Source organism: Marmota marmota, unplaced genomic scaffold (assembly GCF_001458135.2).
Source record: "Marmota marmota marmota unplaced genomic scaffold, marMar, whole genome shotgun sequence".
In the NCBI taxonomy this organism is placed as follows: domain Eukaryota; kingdom Metazoa; phylum Chordata; class Mammalia; order Rodentia; family Sciuridae; genus Marmota; species Marmota marmota.
Window position 1 is genome coordinate 338,227 of NW_026000052.1, and position 21,859 is coordinate 360,085.

Below are 21,859 nucleotides of genomic sequence, written 5' to 3' on the forward strand. Positions count from 1 at the left end.
GGGGGGGGGGGGGGGGGGTGCCTGAGGATGACACTTAGCCCCATGCAGCTCCTTTTCCCTTCAGGGACCTCTCCAGAGGGGTGACCCCAATCATCTCCCAGAAGCTTTGGCTCCAGATGTGGCAGCGCTGGTCTTCTTCCTCTTTCCAGCCGTTTTCTCAGCCCCTCTACTGGTCTTCTTTTAAGAAGTGACTTTTACATGAACCCTCACTTCAGAGTTTGCTCCCAGAGAATTCAGTCTGGGGCCAAATCAATGAGATTTTCTGCCATTTTGTTTCCAATAACTCATGACACTATAAAAAACGGTACTTTATGATTCAAGAGTTTGGAATCTGTTGAGGTGAATTCACGTCCCAACACTGATCACTTTCAGATCCAATCCGTAAGTGTTTGACAGGAACATCTCCAGGTAGCGACTATGTGCACATATACATATACGTGGCACAAACCTGATTTTTAAATAGAAATTCTTTTTTTTGACAGAATTTTTTAATATTTATTTTTCAGTTTTCGGTGGACACAACATCTTTATTTTTTTTATTTTATTTTTTTTTTATATGGTACTGAGGATCAAACCCAGCGCCCCGCGCATGCCAGGCAAGCGCGTGACCGCTTGAGCCACATCACCAGGCCTTAAATATAAATTCTTATTGGATGCGGCTTACATACTTTTGAGACCAAGTTGCTAGATGCAACTAGCAGTAGACAGCTACAAACCTAAAGATTCATGTCTTCTTGATCAGGTAATACCATGGAGTTCCAGGTGACCCTCAGGCCACCAACACAGAAGACATCTGGGGCCACTTTCTCCTCCAAGAAAGAACATCTACTGCCACAACACCCAATCCCCAAGGTACTCCTCTGGAAAGGAGCCTCCCCTGCCCCAGGTATCCTGGGGGGGTTCAGGAGGGAACAAATACATCAGGACCTGGAGACGCACGAAGGAGAGAACCCTCTAGAAGGAAACCATGTGAGGGCCCCACTGGTGGAAGCAGGAAATGCCACTTACCGCAATCTCTGTTACCAAAATATCAGTAATACTTCCCAACACAGTGACAAAGTCAAAGACATTCCAGGCATCTCTGAAATAGTTCTAGAGAAAAAGAAGGGCAGTTAGTGCCACTGACTGGCAAGGGCTCCACCGGGCACACTGTCCATGATCAAGAAGCAAGCAAGGGTGACAGATCCCAGGAGAAGGCCCGTGACGAGTAGATACCTGCAGCCCGGGCAGATGCAGAATTGAGAGCCATATGTAGAGAGAGGAGGGTCCCAACCCGGCATGCACCCAGGACCAGGACAAGATTCAGGCAGCTGAGAGTGTAGGAGCAGCCCCTTCCCTGGGGCCCCCAAAGAATCACACGTGTTCTGGAGACTTGGGGGAATTCCCAGCTCCAAACTGTGAGCCCCAAATGCTGCCTAACAGAGAGGGAGCCACCATGCAGGCCACCAGAAGGCTGGTACCTACCAGCACCCCAAAGGCGATGATCTTCAGCACACACTCCAGGGAGAACATGGAGGTGAACACCATGTTCAGGCACTTCAGCATCAGCTCATACTCATAAGGCGCATCGTAGAACTGCCGGGAATGAGTGCCAGTGGCTGAGGGCTCGGCAGCCACAGGAGGCAGCCAGAACTCCACACCTGCCCACCCCTCCTTGTTTCTCTTGAGTTCTCCCAGAGCCTTCTCACTGTCTTGGCTCCCAGACCACAAAAGGAACAGCATCCCATAGGCACCCTGTGCTGGCCAGGACAGAGGCAGCTGCAGCTCCGGCATGTGCCAAAAGGAAGCAGATCCACTCCCACCCAGGCTCAAGCTGGGCACTGACCCCCTCCTCTGCATGGGGCTGCGTACCTTCATCATCAGCACTACTGTGTTGAGGGCTATCATGGCCATGATGAAGTACTCGAAGGGGGGGGAGACCACAAACGTCCATGTCTTATACTGGAACGACTGCTTGTTTTGGGGCATATACCGTGTCAGGGGCTTGGCGCTGATGGCAAAGTCAATGCAGGCCCTCTGTGTGGAGAGAAGGGCAGCTTGAGCCCAGGCGGAGCCCAACCCATCAGCACCTCCTACAGCAGCACCTGCTACAAAGTACTACTACAAACAATAACACTGAAAGAGCAGGCAGCAGAGGCAGCCCGGGGCCTCCTCCAATAGGTCTCCCATTACAGGAAGAAGGAGGCCTGCCCACACTGTCCATGAGTGATGTACGTGCAGAGGGAAAGCCTGGTGTTCTGCCCACACTGCCCATCACAGAAGGTGCCAAGGCATCACCCACCTCATTCTTCTCCAGGCTGCATTCAGACATCACCTTGTCCCCCTGCTCCTGGAAGGTGATGATGATCAAGGCCACAAAGATGTTGACAAAAAAGAAGGGGAAGACCACAAAGTAGACCACATAGAAGATGGATAGCTCCATGCGAAACCCAGGGCTTGGACCCTGCTCTTCATAGGTGGCATCCACGGAGTGTTTCAGCACCCTGGTTGAGGGGAGGGCAGTGTCAAGGGAGCTTCCTGGGAAGCTCAGGGCACCGCAGGACGGGTCAGGTTGGCACCCTGAGGCTGGACGGGCACTCACATGGGCCACCCTTCTCCGGTGGACACCGTGAAGAGTGTGAGCAGGGCCCAGAGCACGTTGTCATAGTGGAAGTCGTATTTCTTCCACTGCCTTGGTTGAGCTTCCACTTCCTCCTTTTCATAATCCAAATACTGACCCCTGCAGGCAGGAGCACACATAAGAGCACAGTTAAACCTGAGGGACCCAAACAAACCTATGTGTCCATGGTCAGCTGGCATTTGGAGAGGGTACTAAGTACACTCCACATGGAAGGAGCAGGCTCCTCCACAGTCAGTGCTGTAGAACTGCATTCCACTCAGGGGTGAGAAAAGCAGACTCAAGCTCCTATCTCAGTCCACACATAGAAAGTAACTCAGGATCAAAGTCCTAAATATAAGTGCTAAGACCACAAAACTTAGAAGAAAACGGACAAATCTCTATGACTTCATATTTAGGAATGGAGTCTTAGATATGGAACCAAAATCATGAGCAAGAAAAGAAAAAAAGACGGTAAATTGAACTTCATCAAAATTTAAAACTCTGTACCTCAAAGGACACCATCAAGAAAGTGGAAAGATGATCCATGAAAGTGGGAAGAGTATTTATTCATCATCTACAGATCAGGGGCTGGTACCCAGAAAATATAAAGTACTACTACAAACAATAAGAAAGACAACCCAATTTTTAAAATGGGTCAAGTATCCAAACCGTCATTTCTCCTAAGAAGACATACAAAGGGCCGACAGGCACTTGAACAGATGCTCAACAGCAGCAGCAGCCATTGAGGGAAAGAACATCAAAACTCTCCTGAGACATCAGTCCACTTCGTGAACAGGAACATGATGAAAACAAAAGACAAAGGAAGGAAAATAAGAAGTGTTGATGAGGACCTGGAGAAAGCAAAACCCTGGCACCAGTTCAGATGGGAATGGAAAATGACTCAGCCACCCTAGAAACAGCCTGGCATCTCCTCAGACAGCTCAACACAGCTCCCAGACACCATCAGGCCCACTCCTGGCCTACCATCAGCAGGCCCATGAACAGATACCCCATGGCACAGCAGGGAACAGAGAAGGCACTGACCACCACAGCACAGAGGGACACCAAGGCCCCAATTCACTGTGCTGAGGCCAGTCCCGGAGGGCTGCGTAGTGTCTGCCTCCACACGCGGAATGTCCACAGCAGGGCAATCCAGACATGGAACATCAGCTCAGAGCTACATAGGGCTAGGGACAGGGACAGAGAGGACAGCTAAAAGGTACAGGTTTGGTTGGATTTTATTTTGTTTGGTTTGGGGTTTGGGGTTTTTTTTAAGGTGATAAAAATGTGTGTCTGTGAATATAACAAGAGTCACTGAGTTGTACACACTAAATGGGATTATGTGAATAAGCTTCATGGCATGTGAACTATAAAAACAAAGAATCCCAATGCAGTAGGTAAAGGATGATCTTGCCCAATCAGTGGTGTTGGGAAATGGACACTCACCTTCAGGAAGTCCATCTTTTGCCCTGCCTCACACACACTCAACTCCAGTAGGCTGCAAATCTCAACATGAGAGGCAAAGGCAACACTGTCAGAAAAAAACACCCCTGACTGCAGGACATGGAGGCGTAAACACGAGAAAATAAAAAAGTTAAGTTGCACTATGTTAAAATCAAAAACTTGTTCTTTAAAAGGCACCACTGAAAGAGCAGAAAGCACTCTACAAAGGAGGGATATCAGTAAAGGCCTACCCAGGAATAAGAGCACTCCTGCAAATCCACCCACAGAGAGAGACAGCCACACACGAACACGCAACAACTGGGATGGACACTGCCCAGGAAGGGCGGCTATGCAGCCAAACTACCCAGGGGAGGGGGCTCAACCTTGCTGGTAGCACATGTGCAAATCAAACCACAGAGCCCAGGAAGGCTGGAGAGCTAGACAGGGACACAGGGCACACTGGAAGATGTGGGGTACCGCGAGCTCCTGTTCACACTGAAGAGGTGTCACTGCACAAGCATGTGGCAGCATCAGTGACATGTGCATAGCCTGCGACCCCTTCTAGATAGACAGCACCCAGATGGGATGTGCGCATGGACGCTCACAGCAGCACTGCTCGTGACAGCCCCCCAGAGATCTGTCAAGAGCCTTCACCACAGAGTGGATGAGTGAGCAGGGAGACATCAACACAGCCAGAAACAATTGGGACCGCTGCTGCACAGGTGGGAAGGAGCTGCCAGCACAGTCTTGTTTAGGTGCACATAGTCACCCTTCCACTCCCTGGCTCCTCCCTGAGGGCACCTCTCCTGTCTGTCTTGAAAGTACGGCCAGGCCCAGGAAGATCTGAGAAACCCCGTGGACAGTGAAAGCAACACCAGCCATGGCCAAGCCCTCTGATTTTCATGGTCCAACCTAGACCTCCAGCAACACTTAGAGGGCCCTGACGTACCTTGATGGCCAAGGTGTGTGCAGGATAGCGGCTCCTTGGATAGCTGCTGGCAGGAAGAAGTACTCTGAGCACAGCTGGTCCCTGACCCCTCAGAGGAGGGGATGGGGCACACTACCCCCTCTTGTGCATGGCATCAGCACATCCCAGGCAAGCCCTCCAGCCCTTGCCCAGTGTCCCCACTTTGTAAATAAGTCTCCTGAGCCATGTGACCAGCCCCACACGATCCTGAGGGAACACCAGGGGTTCTCTGCAATCTGGGGCTGAGGGCTTTGCACCCTGCCTCAGTTTACCTGCAGTCCCTCTCCAGCTCCTTGGATTCATCAGTGCAGTAGAAAAACTTCCCTTTGAAGAGCTGTACTGCAATGACGGCAAATATGAACATGAAGAGCATGTAGACAATCAGGATGTTCAGCACATTCTTCAGGGAGTTCACCACGCAGTCAAACACAGCCTGCAGGGAGGAGGGACACAGCCGTGAGGGACAGGTGGGGGCCAGAGGAAAGGCCCCGCCAGGTGAGAAGGTAGAGCTGGGGTGAAGGGGTGGGACCACAAGGGAAGGAGGAGCCATGAGACGGGGCAGGGCCAGAAGGGAGGCAGGGAGAGGAGGAGCCCTGAGGGAGGGCAGGGCTATGGTGGAGGTGGAGCCATGGGAAGGGCAGGGTACACTAGGGAGGGTGGGTCCACAAGGGAGGCAGGGAGATGTGGAGTCAAGGGGAGACACAGGGGCAGGAAAGGGGACCAGAAGAGAGGACAGGGCAGGGCAGGCTACAGGCTCAGAACCTCAGGACCACTGAGACCCAGACACCATGGGCATTCCAGGACCCTGAAAGGCCCTCAGGCTCCTGCCCATGTAAGGCCACCACCAGGCGACTTGACAGGAAGTTGACTTGTGCTGTCTCTCTCTCATGAGGGGAGCCATACAGAACTTACGAGAGTGGGCAGGAGGTGCTAGAAGGGGCAGATGAATGCCCAGAAGAACTTGCTTCACAGTTGGGAGTTGGGCCCCAGAGGGGCAGGGCCTACTCAGAGGGGATGTGGAAGCCTCCTGCCCTTCCCCTGGTCTTGCTCCTACTCGTGAACAACAGAGATGTGGGGCAGACTGAGGATGAAGCAGCAGAGTGCTGTGGCTCCAAGGACTACAGGACAGGGACTCTGGGCACATTCTGGGGCCCTGAGGGGACTCTCTGGTCCGTGACTGACCACCACCCATCAGGCCTGCTCTCAGGTTCTGGACCCTGCACACCCAATGCTGCTCTCAGAGCTGAGGCAGCACCTCTCAGGATGTCCTGCTACAAATGTGCACATAGGTCTGGACCCCTGAAGCCACTGTGCTGTGTGCAGCACCAGGTGTGACTCCTGCCAGGATTGAGGGCCTCTGGGTACCCTCCTAGGCCACATCAGATTCCAAGCAAATGCTTTCTGCAGTTCCACGTGGCCTCACGAGAATGCCTGGTACAAAGTCAGGAGTGCTACTCTGTGCCTGGTGCAGGCCCTGTAATCACTAGACTGGGTCGATTCTCTTCTTTATGCAGAACTTCAGTTGTGTCCACCCTCCAGGGCCCAGTCCCACAGTCACTTGCTGGAGCCTCTGACTGCCAGCAACGCCCCTCACATAACACATCCCCCTCAGCAGCCCCTTCCTTCCTGTCCTGCATGGCTGAGGAAAATACCATCTCTCATCTGGCACTGCTGGGATAAGAAAGAGGGGTCTACAGGAGTCTGTTGGGAATGAGCTCTCCTTAGGCAGGTGCTTAGAGCTGAACAAGTCCATCCTCATGCATGTACATGTTCACACACACTCTTGTACCACCTGCACACACATGCATGCACATGCGGACGCACAGCATGCCCCTCAAGCCCCAACTCCAGGCTCCAACCTTGAGCTTAGGCAGTCGTTTGATGGTCTTGAGGGGCCGCAGGACGCGAAGAACTCTCAGGGACTTGATGGTGTTGATGTCTTTCCCTTTGGATCCTCTAGAAGGGAGAAGCCGCTAATGCAGATAGGCAGAACATGTGGGTATGCCTGGCCCCGCACAGCCCATGGGGTCTGGCTCTCGATGCCCTGAGCATTTTGTCTGGAGACTGCAGGGTACAGCACCCAGAGCAGAAAGGTCTCTTTCTGTAGCTGCTTTATCCGAGAACAGGGGCCAGACGAGGGCCAGGTCAGCACAACTAGTACACAGGGACAGTTGAGCTTCTTGCAGACCACAGTGGCTATTTCCATCTCTCCAGTGCTCCCAACACCCACCCCTAAATCAGCTTCCAGCAACAAAGAGGACTGAGGGGGCTGGTGTGTGCCTGCAGACCAGGAGTGAGGGCGGTGAGCATGCCTGTGGTGCTAGAACCTTCTCCCAGCACTGCAGGAGTCATGAGCCCGCTTTTCACTCCACATAGCAGGAGTAAAGGGATTTGTCTGGCCTCCGCCCTATAGACCTCTGCCTATCCTCAGCTGTCCAATGCTCCTCCAGGTGACAAGAAACCAAAAGGAAGAGGGAAGAGGGAGGTGGAGGAAAAGAGTAAGAAAGAGACAGTTACAAAATTAGACAGGGCAATAACAGAAGCAGAAAGCAGGAATAGGGAGAGACAGAAAGACACGCAGGCATAGGAAGCTACAGAGACACTAAGGTCATCAAGAAAATAGCAGACAGAAAAACTCAGATGAAGGATGGGGAGACAGGAATTCATATGGGAAAATTCAAGGCACCAGAAGCAAGCTATGGAGCCAGGGGTCAGCGGACCCAGATGGGGACCCTCATGGAAGAAGCCAGAGCGGACCCAGATGGCTTTCTCTGCTGTCAGGGATCCAGGAAGTGGCAGCCTGATTGGAGATGTGAGGGGTGATGGCCCTGCCCCTGCCCCTTACCCCCAGTAGGCCAGCAGTGAAAGAAGGTACCCTGCTGAAGAGGTCATGCTCAGAGGCAGAGTGGGCAGCAGCCACTCACAGGGACCCTGCTCCAGCCTACTCTGAGGCCCTTTCCCACCAAGATCCCTGGGGCCTGGCCTGCATGGGGTTGGCCTGTCCCCTTGACTGCCCTTGGGTTCCAGCAAAGCTCTGGACGGAGTGGGGAGCAGGCTGTACAGCCCAGGCCTTTCTGATGGGGAAAGGAGAACTTGGGCCCAGCCCCACATTGCAGAATCAGATGGAACTGTTTCTGAAACACTGGGTTTGGCCACTTCTCACCCAGCGCTCCCTGAACACACACTCCCACCCAGCTCACCCCAGGAAAAGAGGGGAACCAAGGGGCCTGGGCCAGGCTCACAGAGCCAGGCCACGACAGAGGCTTGCTGGGAAGAGCTCTCCAAAACAGGCTACCCTTGGGGCTCAGGGCCTCTCGAGGCCACAGGGCTGGGTCCCATCCTGCTCCTGCTCCTAACTGGGCCTTCTCTGACACTCCTGCTGCAGTTCTTGTCCCAAGGGCCCTCACTGATATGCTGGCAAAATCCTCACTTCCTTCGTCACAGAAAGAGATTTACTGGCACACCCAGAGGGGACACCAGGAGCTTCAGGGGGCTGGCCAGGAGAGGAAAGAGGAAAGAAAGCCACATTTCCAGAGGAGTCCCAGGGGAAAGCGCCTCAGCATGTCCAGCTTCCTGGGCCATGGGCACAGTTGGCAGTCCCACTCAGGGCCCTCATTGCCCTCCAAGCCGAAGTTTGAGCCTCCATCACTCACACCCTGCTCACCAAGGGCAGTGTCAAGCCCAGCCAGCCCCAGCTCCCACCCCAGCTCCCACCCAGTCCCCAGAGGCATGGCAGGAAAGGTGGCCTGGGGATGGCTCCTGGCAGCATGCAGCCCAGATGGGGTGGAGATGAATGCATGAGAGTGAGGCCAGTGGAGGCTGTGGGTGTGCCATGATGTTGGGCAGTAAGGGGCGGGGGGAGGCATTACCCCATGAAGCTCCTACCGGAGTCCAGCGACAGGAAGACAAAGAGAACAGAGTCAGTGCTGAAGGAGGCAGAGTCGGGGCCTCTGTCAGTGTGTCCCACCCCAGGGGCAGGGAAGATGAAGAAACTTCTCTCTCCTTGTGTCTGGATAGCACCCCACAACTTCCCTCATGCCTCCTGCCCAAGCACCCCACTCCCTCACAGGGCCTGAGGATCAAAAAGGAACACTCTCACCCCCACAGGAAAGGGGTCCACCAGCTCTCACTGGGGCAGAAAACACAGGTCAGGTACTGACCTCCAAGCAGGTAAATGTACTCCAAAGGACCCCCCAAGGCAGAGGCCAAAAAGCCAGAGAGGCTGCACATCCCATCCCAGAACCAGAGGCTGTGCTGGGAACAGATGGGCCATGGATTCTCCTAACCTACACGGTCCAGTCCCAGCAGGCAGGGACAGTCCCCCCCTGGGCAGTCACAGAGCCACATCTAGGGAGACCATCAGTGTTCCTTTCCCTCTCTCCCACACCCCCACACCCCAGTGTGGTCCTGGGATGGCACCCACAGGATCCAGAGTAGATGTGATTACTTACGAGAAGGCAAATGCCACCAGGGCCCCACTGACCACAATGAAATCCAAAATGTTCCACAGGTCCCGAAAGTAGGCTCCAGGGTGCAGCAGCAGTCCTAAGTCAATCATCTACAAGGAAAAACACACATTAGGGAACAGTATATTCCAGAAAGAGAGGCAGAGCCAGGCTCCAGCCATGGCGCAAGGCATGGTCTAGGCACACCCTTCCAGCAGGGAGCTCAGTGCACAAGTACGCACACCTAAGACTTCCATGCAGCTCTATACACCTTCCCACACTCTTGTAGGTTACAGCCTCTGATGGCCTCAAAGAAGCCTCGACCCAGCTACTCCACAAGGTGCATGACTGCTTGGTGCCCAACTTCCTGGATCCCCATGAGTTGGTGAAGTCTCTGTCTCCATTCACTCCTCCACTGCTGGGGACAGGCACACACTCAGCTCCAGCTCCAAGGGGCTCACACCTTACCCAGACCTAGGAGGGCCAGGTCAGGGCAGTGGGAGGAACTACTGGTCAGAATTCCAAGGACTTTCATTCTCATGCTGGCTCTGCTACACCTAGTACTGTGATTCTGACAGGTACTGTGACTCAGCCTCAGCTTCATCGTCCGTGAGTTCTGTGTCAGTATGTGACTTTGCAAGTACACAGAATAGCAGAGGTAACATGTTTGGGCACCCTTGTGAGTGCTCCGCACATGGAACCACCCCAAGTACACTGCACACTGCCACAACTTAGGCTACACTGAAGTCACAGATGTTCAGCTGGACACACATCTATGCAAACGTACCTCAGGACACCCTTGCCAAATGTGAACAGGGGCCCTGCAGAGGAAGATGAGGTTGCAATGACACAGTGAACTTAATCTGTCATCAAACCCTGGATTCCTGATGCATGTAGTCTTCAGCATTCAAAGACAACAGTCCTCCAGCCAAGTCCTCTCTCCCCAAGATCCCTGTGTCCCCTGCCCCGACTCCCTTTGCAGCTGCCAGGCAATCCTAGAGGAAGGACTGAGTCCACACACACAATTTAAAGGAAGCCCATAACCTGTGTTCCAGAGTCAAGTGCAGGGAGACAGGGTGCCTCTGGGAGTACGCCCAGGGTTGGCGTGATGCGGAGAGCCCTCTGTGAGGGGCAGCACGTCGCACACACATAGCACACCTTCACGTCTGCACACGCGCACATTCGCTCCCTGAGCACGTGGCCAGTATACGCTCCACGCACCTTTGTGCAAGGCCACAGGAGCCACATCTCACCTTCATCACCATCTCAAAGGTGAAGACACCTGTGAAGATGTAATCCATGTACTTCAGAGCCTAGAACCAGAAGCAGGGATTCTCTCAGGGCTTGGGCCAGGAGCCAGAGACAGGCCCATGAGCTCCAGGTCCCCCCACCAGGCCTCTGGGCAGATGACAACAGTCTGTGGGGTCTCTGAGACAAGCGTCCCTCTGAAAACAGCCCCCCACCACAAATTAAAACCCCAGCTCTGCCCCAGGACGTCTGTAACGGGGGCTGGAGGAAGGGGCCTCCTCGGATATTTGGTTCCACTACCCACAGGAAGGACAAACAGAGTGGTCCAGGGTCGTGTGTCATGTAAGAAGACAGGCCCTGCACGCCCCCATCCCTGGGCACCCCGCAGCCTGATGGGGCCACCAACCCTGCCACTCACATTGTTCCTGGAAGAGTCTGTCCGCACAGGATCCTCAGCAGCCAAGGCGATGCTGCTCAGGGCAATGACCACAAGAATGACCATTTCAAAGTACCGCATAGTGACAATGTAATGGCAGAAGCGGCGAAGCCTGTGAAGATAGGCACAGATGGGACAGGGCCCATGAGCTGGGGTAGGTGCCAGGGCAGGTGCTGGCCTCCCCAACAGGAAGGACTCACGCTGGCCAACATAAAAAGGCTGGCACCAGAGTGGAGTTTTACCCAGTGTCTCCATGGCCAGGGGACAATGGCCAGGTGACTGGTAGTGACTAGAATTCCTGACAGGGGTCCCAGGTTCAGAAGTCAGAAATTTACATCAGGGTCAGCACATGACAGCTCCTGGCCAGACAAGGTCAGTCCTACTGTGTGAAAAACATTCTTTGCGAGTGTACCTGCATTCATTTACCTGCTTTCTGTGGCACCCCCAAGCCCAACAACATGGACACCTGGCCCTGTGCAGAACCAGGAGCTACAGGTAGAGTGGAGGGAGAGGTTCAGGAACTGTACAGCATTCCTGCACAGAGCAGCCCTCTCCTGCGCTGGAAGCATGTCCTGGTCCTCACTGGCTTCTGCGGGGTTCTACCTTCACTCCCACTCTCCACTCCGCCCAGAGCACTCTCCCTCCCCTTCCTCAAGCCTGTGCTTCCGCTTGAGCCCCCACTGACCTTTCCCAACCCCACGCCATGTTTCTTCCTAGCACTTATCACTGTGGCATCTAGTGACCCCCTGACTTATCCCGTGGGTCATCTGCCTCTCCCATTCCCATGCACCTGGTAAGGACAGGCGCTCTTGTCTGTCTTGGTGACTGATGTATATTCCCAACACGGAAGATGCTGTTCACACATAAATGTCAGCTGGATTAACGAATCACTGAACTGAGAAGTGGAGGGTGAATCCATGACAGATCAGCACAGGAGGGAACACATGCTCGAAATGGGAACATGCACTGCACACGCATGCATGGACAACAGCACGATGGAAAGGCAGGGTAGGCACGCATGATGGATGTAGAGTCCCTGTGTGCAGCCCTGAGCCATACCACGGGCAGGGGCAGGGACCCATTAAGAGGCCAGGCTGCATCTGTCTTTTGGGCGTTCCATCTACAAAATGAGGTGATGGGGTGTGCATCAGGGGATCGCTGACTGACGCCATTCACATGGACAAAGTGCACAGAATCAGCCCCTCGTGGTGCCATTCCACACATATTGGCTGCTGAGCTCACACAGGTCATGGCAATGAAGGGCCGGACCAGCACACACACACAGGAGCGAGAGACTCACAGGTTAGTGGGGCTTAGACAGAACATGGAGCTGTACGGGACGATGGGCCGGGGGCCACTCCTCAGCACATCATCAGCTTCTGCCTCCTTCTTCCCCTCTCCTTGGCTCTCCAGGTCCATGTTACCACCTGTGAGGACACGGGGCCTCTAGGTTAGGGGTGCGGTGCACATAGAGCCCACATATGGACCCCCTGGGGAAGGGCATGTGGTTGACAATACCGCTGCCCAGGCAGAGCAGGATCACTCCTGGCAGGGCCAGCACTTTCCAGAGCTGGAGGCATAGGCCATCTGCCTCAGACTCCAACAGGCCTCTGCCCACCTCCTGCTTGGCTATTGTAAGGGAGGAGCACCAAGCTAGGTACTGTGCCCTCAGGGGACACCAAGGCCTCCAGTATTGCTCAGTGCCAGCACCTGGGAGCCCGTCTCTCCACCTGGGGATCTCAGAGCTACAAGATGGCAGAACAGAGCCGGCCCGGGGCTCACTGGCCCACAGTGCTCCCTGCACCCTGCCATCAGCCTGGCTTGGCGTGGAGAAGGGCCATGCTACTCCAGGGCATCCAGGAAGATGGTTGCCCAGGCAAGTTCTCCTGGCCCCCTGCATGCAGTTCTTTCTCCTGGACTCACACTGCATTCCTGCTCACCATGGCCCCTCTGCTGGGGCCCCTCTGCTCTCCTCCCCACAACTATCACTTTTGCTCCCACAGATTAAACTCCCTTAGTAAAATTGCTGTGGGCTTCCTTCATTTTAGGTAGATCATGCAAATTTCCCTCAATGAATCTTTTTCCTTTTTTTTTTTTTTTTTCCTTCTTCCAGTACTGGGGATTAAACCCAGGAGTACTCTACCACTAAACCCTGTCCCCAGCCCTTTTTAGGTTTTATTTTGCAATAGGGTCTTACTAAGTTGGTGAGACTGGCCTTGAGCTTGTGATCCCCCTGCTTAAGCCTCCCAAGTCACCGGGAGTATAGACATGTACCACCACACCTGGCAACAGGTCTGCGTCTTTAACTGTGATGATGAGCATTTCAGTTCTTATGGCTGACAGGGTCCCTGAGACCTCAGAGCACTGAGGGGGACAGTACAGTGACCTGAGCACCCCCCCCACACACACTGCGGCATTTTACATCCACTTCTTTAAGGAAACAAAGGCAAAGAGGATGTCAAAGAGCAACCAAAACAAAGGAGCTGATTCCCAGAGCCTGCTGAGGCCAGCCTCTCCCAGCTTCTCCCCCACTGCCGGCCACTCTGTGGTCCTGTTTGGAACCACTGAGCAGAGGAAACGGCTGTACTAACATTGAGAATGGGGAAAAGCACAGCTGCCACTTCAGAGCTGAGATGACCTTCTGCAAGCACTTTCAGTGTAGCCGCTTTTGAAACTGACACTATCCAGTTTCCCTAATGAAAATGTAAATTATATTGGGGCTGGGGTTGTGGCTCAGTGACTCAGCGGTAGAGCACTCAGAGCACTCATCTAACAAGTGTGTGGCCCTGGTTCAATCCTCAGCACCACATAAAAAAATAAATAAAATGAAGGTACTGTGTTCAACTACTTCTAAAAAATAAATATTTTTTAAAAAATAAAATGTAAATTATATAATATTCTGATAAAGTAACAGGCAATGCTTACTTAAAACACTAAACAATTCTATTAATTCATAAGACATTATCTCCAAAGGAAATCAAGCATGCACAAAAAAATCTGTACTCATAGAAGTCTTTGTTATAAGTTATTTTAAAGTTAAAATTATAAAATGAGCAACTTCTATCAGTCAAGTAAATATTCAATATTTATATGAAGTACCATGTGATGAACATTTAAAATGTCTAGAAGAGTTTAAATAACATAAGAAGAGGCATATGATAAGGTAAATTAAAAAGAAGTGGAGAGCCAGGTGCAGTGGCATGGCTGTGATCCCAGGTAGGGAGGCTGACTGACACAGGAGGATTGCAACTTTGCAAAAAAAAAAAAAAAATTGTGGATATGACTCAGTGGTAGAGTGCCATGGCTTTAATCTCCAGTGTTGAAAAAGAGAGAGAGAGAGAGAGAGAGAGAGAGAGAAACACAGCCCCACACCTGGTGTTCCAAACGAGCCTGACAGCAGGAGAAACAGGGCTTGTCGGGGGAAGCAACACCAAATGCTGGCTGCAGTGATCACAGTGTGGTGCTCCAATAGCAATGTCACTAAGTGTTTCCATGATGAGCACACATTAGTTTTAAAGTAACAAATATTTATTATTAAACACCACACCTTTTCAAACTCTTCCCCAAGAACAATAAAACAAGCCCAAAGGTAAGTAAACTGGAGGAAAGAACCAATCTGGACTCAGTGAAGAATTTTGTGGCTCAGAAGGAAGGGAACAAAGATGCCAGGGCCAGAACTAAACAACTTCTCCCAGAACAGACTTACTATAATAGAATGTGAGGGAAGCTGCCCATGAAGTCTAAGCAGAAAGGAAAAAAGATAAAGGGGGCTGGAGCTGGGGCTCAGCGGCAGAGCGCTTTCCTCACATGTGTGAGGCCCTGGGTTCCATCCTCGGCACCACACAGAAATAAACAAATAAAATAAAGTCATGCTGTCCATATATGGCTACAAAAACAATTTCCTTAATAAAAAATTTTTAAAAAAGAGTAAAAATGAAAATTGCTACAGACTGAATAAATTCCTTGTTAAAAGCGGGTTATTAAAAAGACTCAGCAGTAACAAAACTCCAATCACTAGAGTTGCATAACTTGAGGAAGGAGGATGCCTGAGAGATTGTCTTGGGAAAAGTGCCACCAGTGCTGTGTGGGAGCCCTGACCATGGCCTTCACTGCAAAGCAGGAAGGGGAATGGGCCTCCTGTGTCAAACTGCAGCCCCAAAAAGAGGCCGATGTGAGCTTGCTTGAACTCCCCTGGCTTCTGGGAAAAGCATGCATTAATCCTCCTGACAAAGACATTCCTCATTTGGCCCACAGAATCCCACAGACTAGGAGAATCTGGAGAGAATTCAAGTCCAACTTTCCCGAGACTTCTGTGACAGAAAGAATTTCTCTCATTCACATCTGGAATGGCACTAGCTAGACACCCTTCTTGGAAAGCTAAAATATAGGCAACCAGTTCATTTTCTATAAGGCTTAATTATCTCACAAAGCCCCAAGAGAGAAAGGGATGATGGAGAGTAGTCACAAATGAATATGAAATAGAGATACCACCAAACACACAAGGAAGCAAGGCTATTGTCACTGGAAAACAGCAGAAATGACAAGTAATTGGTTTGTGCTCATGTTGACTTCAAATACATAAGAAGTAAAAATGAACCTTGAAAAACGGACAAGCAATAAAAGTCTACAAAGCTGACCCAACACTACCATGACCTATGGCAGAGCAGCTTAAAGTGGACTAACCTTCCACTGAAAGCCACCGTCACAGCAGAAGAAAACACACAACCTGCTTGTCTAAGGCACTGAGGTCAGCCAACACAGAACCCAGGGGGCAGCTGTCCACAGGAAGACAAGCAAGCAAAGCCCTCACACACACACACTCAGATTTTCCCAGAGATTGCTTTCCTACTTGTTGTACCTGGAACAGAATTCAAGCAAAGGCAACCTTTCACTGGGACAAGGTGGCAAAGACTAGAGTTTGAAGGTGACGGTGACTGAGTCCTGAGGAGCAAGACCCGAGGACAGGGTTACAGAGAGTAAGCCCCTCGGTGAGCACGCATGTCCTCCTAGCATAGGAGAAGGCCAGGCTCCCCGGAAAGCAGCCACCCCAGGTCCAATACCTCAACAGAGAGCACAATTTGAGCTGCAAAGGACTGGCTTTTGAACACTGGGTGCTGATGCCAGTGGAGATTAGGCTCTGGTAAATTTTTATTAGGATTGTTTTGCTTCTGTTTGAGTTCTGGCTGCAGAGTTACACAGACCCTCTCTTCCCCCACAGGCCTGATATTTTCAGTGTTTGTGTTTTCTGGAATGCACACATGTGTTGAAGCAGGAATGTCCGTCCTTCATAAAGAAACCATCCCAAGGAGTGTGTAACACAAGAATGAGAGGGCCCAACACTGAGAAGTCAACAAAATGGAGGATGTGCATAAACATCACTATAAGGTCAAAACAATGATTGTGACTTTGTGGGATTGTACTTTAAGGACTAACATGCTGGACAGCAATAAGGAGGAAGGTGGCACAACATGACCAGACCCACTGCTCTGAGCCTTGTGCTGCTGGAAGGGGAGGTCAGCTCAGGAGCAGTGGAGTGGGCACACTTCATGGAATCACCAAGGAACACCAACAGGCAGAAACAAAATCTACAGTTGTTAAACTAGCAGAGGCAAAAATGTGACATTTAAGCAAACAAGCAATTAAAACCATTACTCAATATGAAAGAGGGAAAAGGAGGGGAAAATAGAACAAATGTTACGAGCTCAGATGGATGAAGCAAATATCAGTGAATTAACAGCCAAAATTAACACAAGCAGACTAAACTTGGCAGTGAAAAGACAGATGATCCAGTCAGATCCCTTTAAAGTACAGTTGTTTGGCACGACCAAAAGACAACTCTAAGTAAAGCACACGTAAAGGTCTGAAGACAGAAGAAGCTACGCCTGCCCAATGTTCACACAAAAGACACAAAGCAAGAAAGTTGCATTCTCAGGAGAAAGCTGCACTTCAAAACAAAACCACTGCTAGAGATAAACAGGATTATGACTTGAATATTTTAATAGGAAGCCTTTTTTTAAGCAGAAATAAAAGAAAAACCCTCACAAATAAATCCAGAAACAGTTACTATCTTAGAAATGTAACAGTTGCTTAGCAACCTATCAGATAGTTCTGTATTTTGCTTTACATTTCAAACTATTCAAAACAACTATATTAAAAGGTAACTATACAGAACTGGGATGTGGCTCAGTGGTAGAGTGCTTGCCTAGTGTGCATGAGGCCCTGGGTTTGATCCCCAGCACCACAAGGCAAAAAAAAAAAAAAAAAAGTAAATATAGAATGTGAACTCTAACAGGTCCACAGAGAGAAAGACATTTCAATACACCTTTCTCAATTATTGATAAAGCCAATCAGGCAAAATATTAGTGAATACATGCAGTATTTAAGTAACACAATTAACAACTTGATTTAGTAGATACATATAAAAAGCCTAGGGATCCTAAAATTTGAAAAAAAAAAAAAAAACATGTTCCTTTTAAGCATATATAAAACATTTACAAAAGATAACCATAAAGCCCAATCATAAGCAACTGCAAATAAATTATCAAAGGAAAATACCACACAGGTCATGGTTACTAATCTCATGCAATTAAATTGGAAATTAAGGTAATAATCAGAAAAAAAAAGATTAATTAAAATTAAAATTCTACATTTGAAAATTGAGAAATAGACTTAAAAAACCCATGAGTCAAAAATGATATTTACAGATGGCACAACTGTGTGCACCTGAAAAACAAAAAGGATCTAAGAAAGATACTGCAGAGCCCCCGATCAACGTCAGCAGATCCAAACTGCTGGGTTTCCATGCAATAGGAGTGAATGATTTGAAAACGGAATTTTTCAAGTAAATACCATTTGAAAAACAGCAAGCAAAGCAAAAAGACAAAATTTTCAAGATAAAAGAGACGCAAATACAAAGTCATAGAAGTGAGAAATAAACCTTACAATCTTCTGTGTGAATTACAAATGTCACAGAATTCATTTATCTCTTTTTTAAAAAAGAGTCCAATCAAAAGCCTGAAAGCAACAGAGAGGGCTGCACATGCAGTCTCTCATCAGAGCACCAATGGCACTGAGTTGCTCCACGGGGACACCCTCATGCCTGATGGAGGACATGCTTCTAGAAGGACCAGAAGGAACAAGAAAGCAGGGCAGGATGTGAAGAAGCCTAGCAAGGGTATGACTTCAATGAAGTCCTGCAAAGATAGGTGTAGGCTCCTGGGGGAGGGGTGGGCTCACAACTGAACCTCAAAGCTGTCCTGATGCAAAGCCGAAGGACTGGGCTCCCCCAGGACCGCCTGAAACCCATCAAACATACTCAAATCTATAATTTCCTAGTAATAATTTTAAATCTCTCATTAGTGATATTGGAGTTGATTCATTATTTTGAAAATTCACAAATAAAGGGACAGAATTAAGCATCTCTCTTGCTTGCTAGAAACACAAACTACAGACCAGGCGCACTGGTGCACGCCTATAATCCCAGCAGCTCGGGAGGTGGAGGCAAGAGGATTGCAAGTTCAAAGCCAGCCTCAGCAATTTAATGAGGCACTTGAAGCAACTCAGTGAGATCTCGTCTCTAATAAAATACAAAATAGGGCTAGGGATGTGGCTCAGTGGTCAAGTTCAATCCTAGTACCCCCCCCCCCAAAAAAAAGTGCATTCTACTGATATGTATAACTAATTAAAACAAATAAAAATTCAAAAAATAAGTAAATAAATACAAACTATATTTCAAGGTAACCCAATTTTGTGGAATAAGATCTTCCTTACAGAAAAGGTTAGAATAGTAAATGCAGGAAAAAACAATGGGATTATAAATTCCTCATTCTGTGGTCCTCCCCGAATTCGCTCATCTGATAACAATCACTTTCACTGGAATCACTAGGGAAAAGGCTGCAGGAGAATGTTAGGAGGTGCAGGGCTGGCAGGGCCTGCACCATGCAGCAGCCCCTGGAGCTCGCACAAGAACCAAACTGAACTCTTCCTAATCGAGTCTCCCGATGTATGGGGCTCAGATGGGGCAGTCCTGGCAATGTCTGGAGACAGCTTTTGTTCTCATGACGAGAGGTACTCTTGGCATCCAGGGACATTCCTGAAACTCTTGCACACAAGATAGTGGCTGACAACAAGATCTCACACCACCAAGGTCAGAAACAGGCTACAGTGAGGACAGAGGAGCAGGCTGGACATCTGCTGCCACCAACCAGACCCAGAGCTGGGGGCGAAGGGACAAACCACACAGCTCCCTCAACAAGTAAAGGGCATGAACGAAAAGAAGAGGGCAGACACTCAGATTAAGCTAAGTGAAATGAGTGAGCTTGTCTGGATACTGATTATACCTGGTAAAACGTGAACTTGGAATGGGTGTTAGATAACATTAAGGAGTTGTCACAATGTTTTTGCTGCAATTATGCTAAATCCCTACTGGCATACTTACACTCCACGGGCTATACGAGAAAGCGAAGAGAAAGGAGGACGAAGACAGCAGAGGGGACAACTGCCGAGGTGGGTGACAGAGCAGCCACTTCACTCAACTTACTACAACACAAAGGCCTTCATTTAGGCAGCCACAGAGAGAATATAGAACCAGATAAAGGAACAATTTAGGCCACTGGATTCTCCACAGAACAAGAGAAGGTGGAGGACAACGGAATAGCCTGAATCTGATGAGAGAAAATAACTAACAAGCCAGAATTCCATACCAAAGAAAATCACTCTTCACCAGCAATGGCAGAACAAGGGTCATCCAGGCCAGCAGAGAGAGCTCACCACTTTGGAACTTCACTAAAGGAAATCAGGAAACGAGCTCTGGGAACAGAAGTGGGAGGGACACAAATGATGATCTGACACACCAGGAGTGATGAAATACTGCAAAGAACAACAAAGCCAAGAGCAGGAGGAAGGGCATCAGACACAGACCAGAGGAAAGGAAACGCCAAGAGCAGAAATTAGCAAACAGAGCCAAGGCACAAGAAGGTCAAGACAAGGCCTGAGGCACTGGTAGACGGTTTAAACTGACCCACCTTTAGGTGAAGGAGGGAGGGCCGGCAAAAATGCAAACCCAGCAGGAAGAACACAAGTTCTCGTCCCTATCCTCCAGTTTCTCCCCACATCCTCCCTAAGCTGTACCATCAACAAGGAGAAAGAACAAAGGCATCCACAGTCCACATCTACACCATATACCTGCACTTACGTGGGAGTGGGGACAAACACCTGAGGCCTGCAGAACCAGGGCAGCGTGGGAGGTAGGGAGCTGTGCAACACCCTGGAAGAAAGGCCCTTCTCCAGCACAGGTCTAAGGCCCTGTGGGTCAGACCATGAAGGCTCTGGGAAGTGCCTGGGCTGGAGGTGGCCACTGGGCCCTACTTCTGGAGGAAAGGGGAGGAAAGGGAAGGCTCCATACGGCTTCATGATGAACCCCAGTACTGAGTCAAGGACTACAAGTCTGCATTACAGAGAAGAGAATCAGGCAGAACCCCAGAACCCAGACAGAGAAGGGACTTGACTTTCCCAACAGAGGAGGGTGCTCTTGGACTGGAGAGCCAGGAGCTGCCCAAGCCCCACCCCAACTCCACAGAATCACATGTAGCTGCTGGTCCAGGCAAACCTAGCACATTTTATCCTTATCTGAGAAAGAAACCCAACATCCATTTAAAAAGAAAAAAAAAAAAATTTCAATAAGAGGAAAACAAAAACTAAGGGTTAAGCCTATTCACCTAATAAAAATACCCACAAAAAAACCCAACTGTAACACAGAAGCAACCCAACTTGCCCCCCACACATCTCCTGCTGTACTTAACACAATTACAGAAGCACTGCCTGATAGCAAGGAACACTGCGGTCAGATACAAACACTCAGAATAAAGACAGATGGACCACTGGAGACATGAATGAGAGCTGACCAGACTCAGGAGAGAACTGCAGAAACGACAAGTCCATGTCAGAAGCCACAAGGAATCCAAGGGAGAACAGAAACGACTGGATATAGCAAGAGAAAAAGAAGACTACAGAGAAATGAGCTGAAAGGGAAAATGGGAAATAAAGACTGAGTTGTAAAAAGGTTAGAACAAAAATCATACAGAAAACCGGCAAAGTAGGTCTAATGTGTATAGCCAGAGTGTCCGATACACAAAACAAACCTATGTGACAGAACTAACAATTAAAACTTTAATCCCTGAAACTTAATAATATCAAATGATTTTGATAAAAGTGCCATAGCAATTCAAGGAAAAAGGAAAGTCTTTCAACTGTCAGTAATAAAGAAATTGAATGTCCATGAGGGTGGGGTGGGGGAAAGGGCTCATTCCTATTTCACACCATATGTAAAATTAACTAGAGGCTTCAGCTTGCAGACTGATAGAGTGAAGTGCTCCCCAATTCATCCCACAAGCACAGCTACACGCACAACCCTTGGACATACATACATACAAGGAAAATGTAGGAAGACTCCGAAAGGTAAGAGGAAGAAAGTGGACTGGCTAGGGAGCTTTGGGACCCAAGGAATGGCATGCAGTAGGGCTTCCTTTTCTGCCTCATATATCCTAGATGGTGCTAGAAAAGCCAACAACCCCTAAATGCCAACAGACACGATTTTTAAAAGCCCCAACAAAACCTAGTTTTCCCTAGTGAGAGAACAAGGAAGGAGGCAGCCTGGCAAGATCGGGCAATGATCACTGTGCCAATCCAAACTCCACAGAAACGCTGCAGCCCACCTCTGCACA

At 49.8% G+C, this 21,859-nt stretch overlaps 1 protein-coding gene and 1 non-coding gene across 2 annotated transcripts in view; one reads left to right on the plus strand and one right to left on the minus strand.

Annotated features, from left to right (window-relative positions):
• Cacna1b (calcium voltage-gated channel subunit alpha1 B) overlaps nucleotides 1-21,859 on the minus strand; it is a 185,825-nt gene that overhangs the window by 55,362 nt on the left and 108,604 nt on the right. Inside the window, 11 exon segments of the mRNA XM_048813414.1 lie at nucleotides 1,009-1,092; nucleotides 1,465-1,575; nucleotides 1,852-2,016; nucleotides 2,282-2,483; nucleotides 2,582-2,719; nucleotides 5,282-5,442; nucleotides 6,869-6,965; nucleotides 9,461-9,567; nucleotides 10,708-10,767; nucleotides 11,121-11,250; nucleotides 12,439-12,565. Of these exon segments, the coding sequence (XP_048669371.1) occupies nucleotides 1,009-1,092; nucleotides 1,465-1,575; nucleotides 1,852-2,016; nucleotides 2,282-2,483; nucleotides 2,582-2,719; nucleotides 5,282-5,442; nucleotides 6,869-6,965; nucleotides 9,461-9,567; nucleotides 10,708-10,767; nucleotides 11,121-11,250; nucleotides 12,439-12,565 (1,382 nt within the window).
• On the plus strand, nucleotides 17,311-17,382 carry Trnat-agu. Its single transcript has one exon. It is a non-coding gene; the product is annotated as a tRNA-Thr (tRNA).